Source organism: Melospiza georgiana, chromosome 3 (genome assembly GCF_028018845.1).
Source record: "Melospiza georgiana isolate bMelGeo1 chromosome 3, bMelGeo1.pri, whole genome shotgun sequence".
Taxonomy (NCBI): Eukaryota; Metazoa; Chordata; class Aves; order Passeriformes; family Passerellidae; genus Melospiza; species Melospiza georgiana.
The window spans coordinates 73,567,216-73,581,502 of NC_080432.1; the positions used below are offsets into that span (position 1 = coordinate 73,567,216).

General features: G+C 36.7%; 1 protein-coding gene across 5 annotated transcripts in view; it reads left to right on the top strand.

Annotated features, from left to right (window-relative positions):
• Nucleotides 1-14,287, top strand: part of PTPRK (protein tyrosine phosphatase receptor type K) — a 296,820-nt gene that overhangs the window by 38,064 nt on the left and 244,469 nt on the right. For all 5 annotated transcript variants that reach the window (XM_058021651.1, XM_058021652.1, XM_058021653.1 and 2 more), the window contains exon 2: nt 7,019-7,290. In XM_058021651.1, the coding sequence (XP_057877634.1) occupies nt 7,019-7,290 (272 nt within the window). The remainder of the gene's footprint in view (nt 1-7,018; nt 7,291-14,287) is intronic.

Genomic DNA, 14,287 nt, shown 5'->3' on the forward strand with positions numbered 1-14,287 from the left:
GTTGCTGAAATTTTTCTGTCTCAGGTTTTGGAGTTCCTAAAGTCTATGTATTAGCTAAAGTTCCATCACGTGAAAAGAGAGGGAGAAAATTACCATACCTCAGAAACTGGTATGTCATCATGGTCTATTTTCTCTGCATCAGTGCAAACAAGTCCACAGGATTTTGGTGTTATGTATGAGAAAGCTACAAATTCCAACACTTCCAGAGTGAAATATTTTTCATGTTTATTCCTTTCTAAAATATTACTATGGAGAACAAAATTTTGTAATCACAACCAGTCCAAGAAACAGTTTTTGACCAAAGAGTTCATCATGAACTTTGTTGCAAATCCTGCATGCCTTTGAAATATGGGTTTTTCATATCTTGTTTTTTTTTTTTTTTTTTTTTTTTTCCAATTGCAAACATTTTCTTGTTCTCATGGAATTGAAGGATTCAGGACTGATGTTAGGATCAAGACAGTAGTGTGATAGTTGTAAATACTGGTAAAGTGTTATGCTGCCCAAGATGATAATTCTTTGGCTGATTGGATGCTGTTTTTATCTGCCTTGCCTGGATCAGTGCTGTCAGGCTGTGTCCCTGTTGCTTGACCTCTGCGGGTGTGGTAATGGGGGAATCCCAGTTGCATGACCTTGCTGTAGAGCAGGGCTTTTGGCATCAGCAAGTACAGCCTGGAGGGCAGGACACCTTTTCTCCTCCTGTGAAATTGCTATGTCGGTGTGAAATTGATGAATTGATGAGCTCTTGCAGGCTTAGTTTCTGTTCAAACTGAGTGAGTGCTCTGCTTTTATTTATACAGTGTAGCTTAACAACCTTCTTTGGTTTGCTTCTTTTAATAATTCTCATTTTCTATTGGAAATAGGAAACCTCTCAAAAGATTTGCATTTTTCCAGACAAATTTCCCCTGTCTGTAATGTGTGTTTTTGTTGTTATTTTTAATCTCTGTAGTAAATTCAGAGTCTTAGGTTGACTTACATTTGAGTTGTGGTGCCTTGGAACTGAGTTAGGCAATGAAGTTGAAATTCATGATCCTGATTCACCCCCGCTTTCACTTTGACAATCTGTAAAGAACTTGAAACAAGCCTTCAACAGTTTGAGTCTGGTATAGGGAATGATATTGTAAACAAGTGAAGTAAGCAGCAAGATACCTCTCAGTTGTAGCCATCTGAAGAAATTTTGGAGAAATCTTGTGTTGTTTACACCAATAACATGATTTTTGAATTTTTTAGAATGAAAGAAGGGAAAACCAGGATATAACTATATTGAATATTTTAAGTGTGTATCAAATAATGTGTCTTAAGTAATAGTATAGTGTTGCAAAGTAACGTTTTTCCCTACCCATACTCCTTAAGGGGTATACTTAACTGATGGTGCAGAGCACTAAAATTAAAAACCCTAACAATGTCTCTAGTTTTTCTTCATAATTTCTTTAGGGTCTTTTTTTTTCTGCTCTAGGGTTGCAGACTGTTACTATACGATGTGTAATGGAGGGCAGAAGGTTACAATGGTTTGAGGTTTTATTAAACCTGAGCACATAGGAGTTTACCTGGAGTGTATTTAGTGGATTCATGGGCTTTGCTTTGCTTTTTTTCTTTTGAAAAGAATATTCTCACTGCAAGCAGGAAAATTTCAGAGCTTTTTACTTTTTATAATTAGCCTTTATTTTTTGCTTTCTTGCACATTACAGAAACACAAGTAAAGGGCTATCTCAAACTGTCACAGGGAAGGCATTCTCTGAGCAACAAAACAGGCATGAATATTACTGCATGTGAAATATAATTTTCTGTGAATTAATACAGATGTTTCTGAACTTTTCTTTGCAGTCTGCTTCCAGTTGCAAGCCTATTTCTCTCTTTCAGTGTCTGTTCTTTGCCTGCAGTCTCTCATAAATGTTGCCCAAAATGTAATCAGGGTCTATGTTACGCAGTCATTATTAAAAGATAAAAAGGTCACATAGTCTCTAGCTTTAGGATAAGGCACAGGAGTGCCTGGACCCTCCACTTTGTGTAATTGACATTGCCATTCACAGGCAGAGAAATTGCCACAGTATGCCCCAAAATGGAGATGGTTTGATAGTTCTTCTTAGGAGGAAAGAGGATTTGAGGGACCTGAAGACCAGCCTGCTGAAAATTGCAAGTTTCACACTTCAAATACAAACCCATTTTTCAAGAAGCAAGGAAGTGAGAGAAAATAATTTGATCAGGAAAATGCTTTGTCACATTGGTACCTTACAGTGGACACATTTTATTTTATATAAGGACTTTTTTTTTTAATCTTAGTATGATTTCTTACCTTCAATTAACTGCAAAGTGATAAGAAACCTTGATTTTTAGTAGGGGCTAAAACCTAAAACTTTTCACAATTAATTAGTTATAGAATTCATTTATTCTGAAATGATCTGTCCTTGGCACTGAACTAGGACATCAAATTTAGTGCTTATCAAAATAAATAAAAGGCATTGAAAACTATGAGGTCTTATACAGCTATGTTTAGTAACATGGCTCAGGGAAAGTCTAGTAGCTCTTGCTCCACAGCTCTGTAGACACCATTTAGCAAATTCATGACTTAAATGCCAAATAAGCATCAAAATCTTCCTGAAAGACTTATCCTAAAGCTGAACTGTTTGCATGAACTTGGTCAAAGCTTAGGAGGCAGTGCCATTTAGCTGTTTCATAGTCTGATGCTTCTTTTTTGTGTAGGAGAGAATTGGATTGACCTTTTACATCAGGAATAACATTAGAGGTTATTAAGTGGTAAATAGATAGAAGGCACTTCAGAAAAGAAAAGCTAAATGAGAGGTTGGAGTTTGATTTGGAGAAATCTAAACTACATTTAAGTAGAAAAAATTAACACTTAAGCTTCTTGGGGGAAAGAGGACATACTTATGAATTTTAAAGATGGTAAATTGACAAGAATGTACGAGATTGTTCTGGGAATTACTGAAAGAAGGATGAAACATCATCACTGTCAAACTACAAGAAAAATTTTTGAGAAAAATGTTATTGATGTGTTGTGTGCATTTTGTAACTACAGTAACTGCCAGAGTAATGGAAGACAACATGCTGGAGCATAGTAAAAGATAGCGAGTCAAAGGAATATTTAAGAGCAATGGATCTTTATCCAGGCACAAATGATGATTTGAGATACTTCTTTCATTTCTTTGTAGCATTTGCCCTTTCTGTCTTTTAAGAAGACAAAATGAAGTTCTGCTTTTCCATATGAAGTTTTTCTTTCTGCATTGCTCCAAATATGTTTGCTTGGTTTTGTGTTTATTTTTTTTTTATTAATTTAATTCTTTCTTTTTTACAATTTTGGGATTTAATGGAGTAACTCACTTGCAATTCAATTCCTTCTTGTGAAATCTTAGTGGAAGCAACACAGTTTAGTGTGTTTTTTCTGCCTTGTTTTCGAGGGAAGTAGGTGTATACAGTGTTTTATATCTGCTTGTGCCTGACCTTGTTAGACCAGTAACAATGGGAAAAAATCATGGAGCCTGGCTCTACTGGGATTTTACAAAAGCACTTAGTACTAGTGTTAGCTAGTTGCTCTTTACCTTTCTGGGCACGGTGGTGTGTTGACCTTGGCCAGCCCACCATCCTGCCTTTTTAGGTCCTTTCCTCAGCAGTACAAGGGGAAAAACAGTGTGGGCCAGCTCATGGGTTAAGACAAAGACAAGGAGATCACTTATTTTGTAAATCACCAGTTACTGTCAAAGACCAAAGAAGTTCATAATGGGGAAAAATTAACCAAATTTCCACCCCAGCACAGGGGGATGGGAGCTTGGGGCTGCAGTCAGTCCATTGTGCTTGGTGTCTGCTGCTCCTTCCTCCTCACCCTGTCCCTGCTCCAGGCTGGAGCTGCAATGTGAATAGTTACCTGTTACACTTGCTATAACCTCTCACTGAAAATCCCAAACATTTAGGTAATCTTGGGAGTTTGAGGCTGTGAACAGTTCCCTTGTTTATGCTTTGCATTTCTGCCAATTCCAAGAGTATCTTAAGATAATATGAAGGTTGTGCGATAATATAATTACTAATAACTAATATTAAGATATTGCAAACATATGTAGATGGGGGAAAACTCCTAACTCTCGCAATTCTATTGCGTTTCTTTACAAGTAAAGAATGACTTTCTTATGAAACGTGAATGCAAATATTTTTTATGTTTTCTGAAGATATAATTTTGCTTTACAGTTTACTCTGGCATTGGCTTCTGATGTTCTTGGAGTAGGTAGATGTCTGAGGGGGGAGTGGGGTTCTGTACATTTCTGGTTTACAGCTGCTAAAATTTAAAAAAAGGAGGAGAAGGGAAGTAATTTCCAAGAAGCTGAACAGATGCTTGGGCTTTGTGAAAAATGGTCTATGAATGCTGTCTGGAGCATTTCATGAAGTGCTGTAGGACTAACACATAGATAGATGTAGCCAAATTCACTGCTAAGTATTTTTAAATGATGAAAAATGAGGTTGAGAAAGTGGGGTACTAGAAAAATATGTTGATATGTTAAAAATGTATGTTGAAGCTTCCAAAGGCTATAGCAGATTCCCTTACTATAGAAACAAAATCTTTAAATACTTCTAGTTTATTTGTTGCAATTTGAGTTGGGTCTCTTTTCCTTCCAGTGGTTTGATCTTGAGAAAAGTTGAGAGAAACATTTTTAAAAATCTACAAAAGTTGATTGTTATATTCTATTTCTTAGTTTTCCCCCTTCTCCCCCAAAATTCACTTTCAGAAAATTATCTTCTTCAATAGGTAAACCCTCCAACATCTTCTTTCAATTTCTTTAGAAATACTAGAAATGATTTTTTAGTTTTTGGAAAGACTGAGTTACTTTTCATGTATTGCTTAAAAATATTTGGAAGATACAAGAAACAAAGGCAGAGAGGTAATTTAGATGGCTGTGGACAATTAATGCTAATTGTGGAAAGCAATCTGTAATTTTTTTGCTGAATCTGTTCAGTTTTCCAACTCTTGTGTAAGGAAAAAACCCAAATTGCTGTTGCATGGCCTCCTCCTTTCACAAGCATAGTATTCTGTAACAAAGCTTTTGAAATCTTATTCTCTAGTCTTATGATCAGGTGCTTATAAGACCATAAGTATTACTAAAATAAAGATTACAAACAAATATATTGTTAAGTTTATTATAATAAATAATAATACATAATAATTTATTGCTATTATCTTTATTCTAGAGTCAAGTGACATGAAAAGTGCACACCAGTGGATGTGGTTTACAAACAGTTTCTCAGGCAGTCATCAACTGATGTTAGAAAATAGTCTTTAAAGACTTAAAGTACCAGCAAACCTAAATAGTATAAGATTTGTGATTTTGTAAATGACTATTAATGATGAAGAAATAACCAGGAATTGCTACTTTACCAAATTCTTCAATGGAAAAATAAATAATGGATTCTGCATAGAATTCTAAATATGGACTGGTTGCTTATTTTACATTATAGTAGTTTTCTTTAAACCGTCTTTTAAAGATGACTACTAAAAATATAGATTTCAATGCACTGTGCTTGAATAAGAACAGCTTTCATTCTATAGTATTTCTTTCTCTTTTTTTTTTTACCCCTGAAGTTTTTTAGCAGAGACTTGCTCTACAGGCTAGTAAATTAGCATCTAACACAGATGATTTAATCCATGTACATAAATTTTCATCTTTTCCTGAGCAACAGCTTGTGAGCAATTTTCAGAATGCCTAATACAACTGTTCAGGACATAATAGAACACGATAGTCCCTTGTTATCTAAAAATCAAAGGATAACATTTGACATACAAAATGATAATAATTTATATAAACATACTTCATAGAAGATTTTTCACCAGTATTTATGTACATGCTCCCAGGACTTCTGTGAGACTACTAATTTAGGCAAATGTCCACAAATCCATTGTTTTTTTTAAAGTTTAGGGTAAATTTTTTCTCTATTTTTGATTGATTTAACATGAACTTTCCTCACAAAAAAGGCTCTTAATTGTGATGCCCTTTAGGACTAAAAGTAAAAGGAAAATCTGTCAATAGGAAGATTCTGGAATCATTAAGCAGATGGGTAGGTAAATTTAGGGCAGGAAACTTTGCTGTGGCAATGATTCAGTTTTTACATTGAATTGGATTTTCTCACTTGGTTGGGTAGTTCAGCCTGGCATACCCTGTCTAGCAAGCTTTCTTCTGTGGGGGTCACTCACTTGGGTAGTACCTGGTCTGGAGTTGTCACAGTTGAAGAAATGGATCACTCTGGGCTAGGTTAGAGGCAGCCTGTCTTTACCATCCATTCTGCAGGACAGCAGGACAGACTCATTCATTATTACTGCCTACAACATGTTAAACATATGATTTCCACTTCCTGCCTTTGTAGCTAGACAGGCACAGCCTGTTTTGTCCTGTGTATATTTGACATGCACGTTTACAAGATTGACACTCTTCTAGCTGTAGAAACTTCTGTTATCCCCTTAAATCCATTGGCAAATGGAGCAGTAAACAGAGCTTTTACAAAGAAATTTGTCTTGGTGTCCTAAGTCAGTTATTTCCATTGCTAATATATCTCAAATTCAAGCCTGCCTCTTTTTTGGTAGAAAAGGGTGTTATAAAGCTGCCTTGAGGAATGTGGACCTTTTTGTTTTGTTTTCAGAAAATCTGTTGAGCAAGTTGAGAGAATTTTGGCCTCAGTGACCTCAGAATAATGATGATCCTTTGCTTCTTTTTTTATTTTTTTCCCATCTGTGACCATGTTTCCAATTATCTGATCCTAAAACAAGAAAAAGAAAAGTTTGTAGGTGGAGATATCTAGAAAGGTCCTTAGAGATATGTGATATCTTCTGTAGGTACGACTTCAGTCATGTGTCTAGCCATTTTAAAGCTTGTTAAATTTCATGCCTTTTGAATTTTGAGGTTTCTGGGATAAGAAAACCTATACATTTCATTTTATTCACAGTGAACAATCAGTTTCTTTGTGTTTATCTTTTTCCTTAATACCACTTTTTTTTTCTTTTCCCTTTTCCCACTCCTCCCTTTCTTAGGATCATATATGATAGTGATTTCATCAGACCATGACCCGGGAGAAAAGACTCGACTTCAGCTTCCAACAATGAAAGAAAATGATACTCACTGCATTGATTTCAGCTACCTTCTGTACAGCAAGAATGGAGGAAACCCAGGCACTTTGAACATCCTGGTTAGGGTGAACAAAGGACCACTGGCTAATCCCATCTGGAATGTCACTGGCTCCACTGGCAGAGACTGGCTTCGAGCAGAGTTGGCTGTCAGCACCTTCTGGCCCAATGAGTATCAGGTAAGCTTGCACTAAATTCACACCACTTTATAATATTAACTGCAAAGTCCTATACACTTTGTGCTGTTTTGATCTGTTCTGATGGAGTATTCTCCCAGTGCCCTCAAGTGAAGTGTTCCATTCAGTATAAATAATTGTCTGGGAATGGATATTTTTTATAACGGGTGATTGTCCAAAGTTATCTGTTATTGAATAACAGGAGAAAAAAGGTTAGCTGGAAAAAAGCCTTGTTAAAAGAAATTGTAAGGTTGAAGTCCAGGAACATCAAAAATTATAAACTCCCAGAAATAAATTGCCTAAGCAATTGTAATTTGTACTTGTCTTCCGTCCTCTTTTGTGTATGCCTGTGTTACCGTGTCTAATTACATGACCGTAACTGGGTTTTTTTCCACATGACATTTGCTTCATTTGCTGTGCAGGCAGAATGGTGCTCACCTAATGAGCAGCTGTTCAGGATGTGTTTTTTTTCCTCTTTGCTTGCTATGGGACAAAGCCACCTGCAGCGGTAGGCCTGTTGTTTGGAGGGAAAAATTGTTTTGTTATTACTGGATGCTGTTATTTCATTTGTTTGATTAACCTGAGAAAGTCCCTGCAGCTGTTTTACTCAGTGGGTATTTGGTGTGAGGGATGAATCTCATACATGGGCATTTTTGTTCTGGCGTCTAGGAGTGGGGAGAGTCGGATTACGTGTGCTTACCTGAATTGTTACACCATGAGCCCCATCTAAATATTTGTCATTAGTGCTCTTGCAAACAGATTGGATATTCCGAGTAATTATTAAACAAAAGAAAGCGGCTGCTTTGTTAATGGTTTTGTTGAATAGTGATATTGTAGGAATGTATCTTAAATGTGCCTTTACCTAAAGTTTGTTGCAATTCCCCACCATCAAAATAACATCCATAAGCAAGCTTCAGTGCAAGCAGCCTTAAACATATGGTGAAAATGATGTGATTTGCTGTCATTTTTTGGGCGTTTTTGGTCTTTGTTTCCCTGGTTCTAATGTTTTTATTTATAAAGAAGTTTCATCTACCAGTGGCATTGAAACTGGGTAAAATTTGATTTAAAGTTCTGATGCTTGGTTCCAAAAAGCTCAGCTTTTGAGGAGGTGTTTTATTAACCCTTTTTATGTTGCTAGAGAGTACCATTTGGTGTCCTTAAACAAACCTCGGGAGCCTTTTATAACAGAACAGTAGTGATCAAGTATAGCAGCATAATATGCAGTAAATCAGGTTTCTGCTGACAGATGGCCAGGCTTGACAATGAGATTGGTGGTTGGAGCCTTATCTTAGCAACATGGCCATTTTTCACTTATGTTATAACCTTCACATTATCTCTCCATAGACTCTACTTAAATTCATTCTTTCTCTTGCTTGGTCATCCAACAGAATATGGAAATCATGTGTAACCCAGTTTATGTTTAAATTAAACATAAGCCTGGAGTAGAACAGGAGGATTGCTAATGCAACCTGCTCTGATTTGTGGCCAACTTGCACAATTGCTTTTATGAACAGGAGGGGAAATCTGTGTCCTATCTATGCACAAATGCCTGTTTGCACTAACAAGGTTGGAATTTTTGTGGTTTTGGTTCTTTTGGCTCTCAAAGTTCTGGTTCAACATTGCTCTTGATAAGTTTTTGGGTTTTTTGTTTTGGTTTTTTTTTGGGGGGGGAAGTTTAGTTTGCTTTTTTTTCCCTATAGTTATGAGTTGAGTTATACTTTGAAATGGAAATATTTTTTCATTTTTCTCATGTGAGTTCCATGCTGTACACTTGCAGCTTGTGATCTTGGCACTTTTATCTACCTGTTGGTCAATGAGTTTAGCAAGCACTGAGGAAAATAAGCACTGGTTTCTATAAGAAGAATTGGAATTGGATCCTTGCCTGTACAAGCAAGGTCACTGCTAAAGATCACAGCTGAGCACAATTGTTTGCATGTACTTTGTTGCAATCAGGTAAACTTTGCTGTTGTTTCCTTGTCTTTTAAGTGAGGGAGGAGAGTGGAGATTATCAGGGGCTGAATAGCACAGGTTTCATTCTAAGGAAGTCTCATGTGGTGACTTGCAGGTTAGCAGCATGGCCAAGTAGGTTGTAACAACAAGAGTGTTGCACCTGGGCTAATTAGCTTCTAAACAGCATTTCTGTACTCTGCTGTGCTCTGTTGAAATATTACTGCTTCCTGTTCAAAACTAGCACAATGCTTATGCATGTCACTCTAGTTTATTCAGTTTATGCATTCTTGGATGAATTTGCCACTTCCTTTTACTCACAAGAATATATTATTCAACTAATCTATTTCCTTTACTTTCTTTAACTGCATTCTGCTGGGCATTTATTTATATATTTTCTGACAAAACAGTTTAATATAGTAGCTTTACTGGATTAAATTTTTTATCTAGTTTTGTACCTTGTCTCTGCTGGCTGACAGCAGTGGAAGCTTGTAGAAGAGCTCAGGAACAGGACAAACTCAACATGGTTGTACCTTTCCCAGAATACACTTCCAGCCTTGAGCATATATGTGGCTCAAGAACTTTGAGCTTAAGAACCTAGGTGATGCCTTTCTGTCTTCCTGATAGTGTTTATTTTTTTGCAATGATTTAAGCTTCTAGTGTCTACAGAGTACATGACAAGGAATTCTGATGTAAATTCCTTGCTAGGACTATTCCTGCGGGTTTCTGCAGGCCTGGGGCTGGTAATTCTTCAGTTGTCATATTTTGCACTCAGGGAGTTTCAGAAGTCCTGTAATGATGCAATCTGTCTCCTGCCTCCTGCTAGCAATGCATCTGCAGCCACTGTTCTGCTTGTTTAACATGTGGATGAACTCTCAAAGAAAAGGGTTTGATTAGACAATCCCTTGGGATCAAAGTTGATTTGATTTTGGTACTTGTTAGTTCTGTAATCTTTTTCTTATCACTCTGTTGGAAATATGCTACCTTTGACCTGCCTCAAGTTTGCTTCAAAAGAAAACTATTTTGAGCTTTTTGTTTAAACTTAAGTGACTAAGAGTTTTGTCTCACTGTTTTCTTTGTTGGTTATTACTGTAATTAATCTATTGTAGTTGAGATGTTTATTCCTGTCTGAATGAATTGTTTTGTCTAATGCTTCTGTTCATTTCCCCAAGTTCTCTCCTGCTTTGCTCAGTAGGGGTTATCTGACTACTGAGGACTCTCTTGCTTTCTGCTTCTGTCACAGTCATTTTCCACTTCCCTAGCTACTACCTATGTCATCCCTTTTCAATTTGATTTTGTTTGTTTGTGATATGCTTGATTTTTTTTCTTTATTTTTTTTAAGCCACTGTCTCCCAAAAGTCCCTGTTTGCTAGTTTTTGTATGGTCTCACCCTCAGCAGATTTGTTTTGCTTGCACAGGATCACATCTGTGGTTGCTCACATATGAGGTCCACATTGAAATGTGAACCATGGGCTTTTCAGCTTTGGTTTTATATTACATAGCTGATGTTTATATCAGAAACTGGTAAATAAACCCTTGACTTGGAACCATAAATTTCTAACTTGTAAAATGCCAATTACTTGGTTTCTTTAAAAATTCACTATACAGTAGTGGTGCTCTAGTTTAGCCAGTGTGCTGGCTGTGATACTGGCTTCATAGCAGTAATGTTGCACCTGGAAGTATAGCTACCAAAGGGAAAATACTGAACTGCACTGAGCAGGTCTTTAATCAGTTCAGAAATACTGCAGGAAAACGCTAGAAAGCCAAATAATTTTCTTGCAGAACTGTGAATCCTGATTTGGATAATTAATTTGTTCTTTATTACAATACTGATGATTTATTGGATTTGCAAAATTTTAAATTGCTCAAAGATCTTGGAAAATTACTTTCCTTTATGATCTTGAAAGGTCTTGGAACTGTAATAGAAGCATAACAGGAGGATAGTAGACTGAGGATTGAGTAATGGTGTGTACAGTTTGGGCCATATGCCACATAAGGTAGGAAACAGATTTCTTGTGAAATACGAGCATTTGTTGCCTTTTTGGATATCAGATCACTGTTCTGAACTTGTAGACATGTGAGACTCTAAACAAGCTGCATGCAGAAAGATTTGAGAAGGCACGGGCTTAGATGTGATTTAGTCATTTGGTATAGCTAAGGAAGGAAAGCCACAAGTGAAATGGAAAATACCTGTGTAGAACTGAGTTATATGGTAACTTTAGAAGGAACTCACCCTCCCAAACTCCAACGTCCTTATAAGGCTAAGATCCCTTTTTTAATAGATGTGCTTTACCCTTGAAACACTATCTAACATCAAAAAAGTACAAAAATTTATTAAAAAAAAACAAGCAACATTCCAAAGAACTGATATTTTCATAGGCCTTTATTTAAAATATTTTGGAATACTGAAAATTACTGATAATAATACCAAACCCACACTTTATAAGTAAAACTTGCAGCTAGTGTAATATTCAGGAGAACACTTAGGGGTTTAGAAAGTGCTTCTGATGAGAAAGAACTAGTTGAATGTAAATTGAATGACTAGTTGATTGTAATATGGAAAGTGCTTTTCCTGAAAAGTTTGAGCAACACTGATAAGCAGCCAGCCAGTTAATGTTACAACTCTCTGTATAAGTCTTGGATGCTCAATGGCAAGGCAGTGTAAATTGTCTGATGGAACCCTCACCATGAGGAGGAGTTCAGGAGAGTGATCTGTAACTGTGTGTGAGAGGCAATGTTGAAGTAGGCTAAGTTATCTGGCCTGGGAAAAAACCCAATTTAGAGGAATATGATAGAATTATGCAAAACTCTCACTAATATGAAGGGGACTCCTCTTCCAGTTCAAGAATTAGGGGCCTTTTTGATCTGGTGGTTAAACCAGACTGAAAATCAGAATGGAGGCTGGGCACACTTCAGGCTTTAGACCCATGAATGTGCCTGACAGAAATATGTTGTGGATGCCCAGCCTTCTCCACCCCCCAAGTCAATGTATGCTTAACATTTTTTCTGGATTTCTAAATGTAATTTAATTTTTCTTCTGTGGTTATTTAAACCAGTTTGGTCATAGTTTGTATAAATTTTTGTCTGGCTGTAGAAATAAAACCTGACTTTGTCTGCCACTACTGCCCATTTCTCTTGGCTCTTTTCCCCTTACCATTTCCTTTCAATCTCACTTGGGGTAGCATAATATTTGAGACTTCCTAAAACTGAAATTTAAAATTGGGCCTTTTCAAATATTCAAGTTTCTAAGGATTCTCAGAAATAAGGTATGAATTAGAACTTTTTGGAGGGTGGTTGGTATTTCATCCTACCAGAGCTATAATTTTTTTTAAAACGTGTTGGTAAAAGATAGGTTAGCTGTATAATTACAGGAATCTAAGGTAATACTTAATAAACAGAGAGGTTTTTTATTCATTAAACTTAGAACAGCTTGTGTTTGCAGGTAGTATAAGTCACTGAAATGTTCCTTGTGTAGTTGCATCATTCTTTAGCACTCTTTTTGGGAAATAACTCCATTAAGAATGCTTCATGGCTTTTAGGAGTTTAAGGTGACTGTCAATAAGCTATTTTGTTTCTACTTCATTACTGCACAATGAAATGGCTTGTGTATTTGTTTCCTTTGTCTTCCTTCTCTCCTTCATAGCTTTCACCAGATGAAAGCACTTCTAACTGCCTCACTGCTTACCACTATCTCTAATGTTTGAAAATATCTCCAAAGAGGAATGATGTTTTTCTCATCAGAAACACTTTCTAAACCCATAAGTGTTCTCCTGACTATTACTTGCTAGGCAGCTCTTAATCAGAAGACTTCTTTATACAGTTAATTGAAGAGTTAGTTAGAGAAAGTTCATTATTTGAAGTCTTTCCTATTGCTTTTCCAAGCCTTGCCAGTGCAAACAAAGAACCAGCTTTTTAAACTGCTAGGATAAACATGAATGTGTGCAAGCATATCTGTCACATTTCTCTCTCAATTCTTCCAAGATGTTTATTGATTTGATGATGACAAAAAAACCCACATAATTTCCAATAGAGTGATTACCAGAACCATTTTAATAATTTAGTTCTGCAGATCACAAAGCACTCACAGCTCTCAAAGGACTTGTACAAGTACTGACTTATTCCAGTATTCAAACTGGGAAACCATTGTGCAGGGAGTGAAAGTGAGCATTGCCCAAACAAGCCTCGTCACAGCTGAAGTGCCAGCATCCAGGTTTTCAGTAACACCATTGGAGATTTCTTGGAAACTCTTTTATTATTTCTTAGAGACAGCAAGCAGGCTTTCACTGTTAGTTCTGGTCTGTGGCATTGTTTCAGCAGGGGATGTTCTGCAGGCCAGCCACAACGTGCTTTCTTTCCTTCCAGAGTTAGCTCATTTATGGGCATAGGAACTTCCTGAGGGATAGGCAAGTGGTGGTGGTGGGGAAGCAGGTAAATAATGATGATATATGCTGTTGGCCTTTCTCTCACCTATTGTGTTGTTTCCTGCCCACTAGCTTGCTTGCTTTATTTAAGAAATTTAAAATTGCCTTAAAGAGATGTATATAATAACTTTCCTAGCTTGGTGGGTTTGACTTTTGTTAGCATATTTTGACGAGACCTAATTTATTTTGGCGTCTGCTGCTTTAGGAAAGGGCCAAGATGATTAATTAGTATCCAAGAATTGTAACAATTTAAAATAGCAGAAATTATTGTTAATCGGGTAAAATGTGTCAGCCGTGTCTAAGTCAGTGATCCAAACTTTACTTCACCATTGCAAGCAGAGATGGCTCTGCCTCCACAAAACACCTAGAACTCCATTCCAGCAGGGGTGTAGAAGAAATTACTTTGGATGCCCTAACTTTTACAGGCCACAGAGCGGTAGAATCTGAACCATTACTTCTGTTGCTCTATTCTTAGTCCTACAGAAAAACTGAATTCACAGAATTTAGAAGCTGATGAGTTTGTATTCTGAAAAAAGAGACGTCAGCAGTTTACTCCTTCCCTTTTCCTTTAAAATTTTCAATATTTTCCACTGCTTCTGTTTGTTATATTACAATTTGTAAGGAACTTTCTT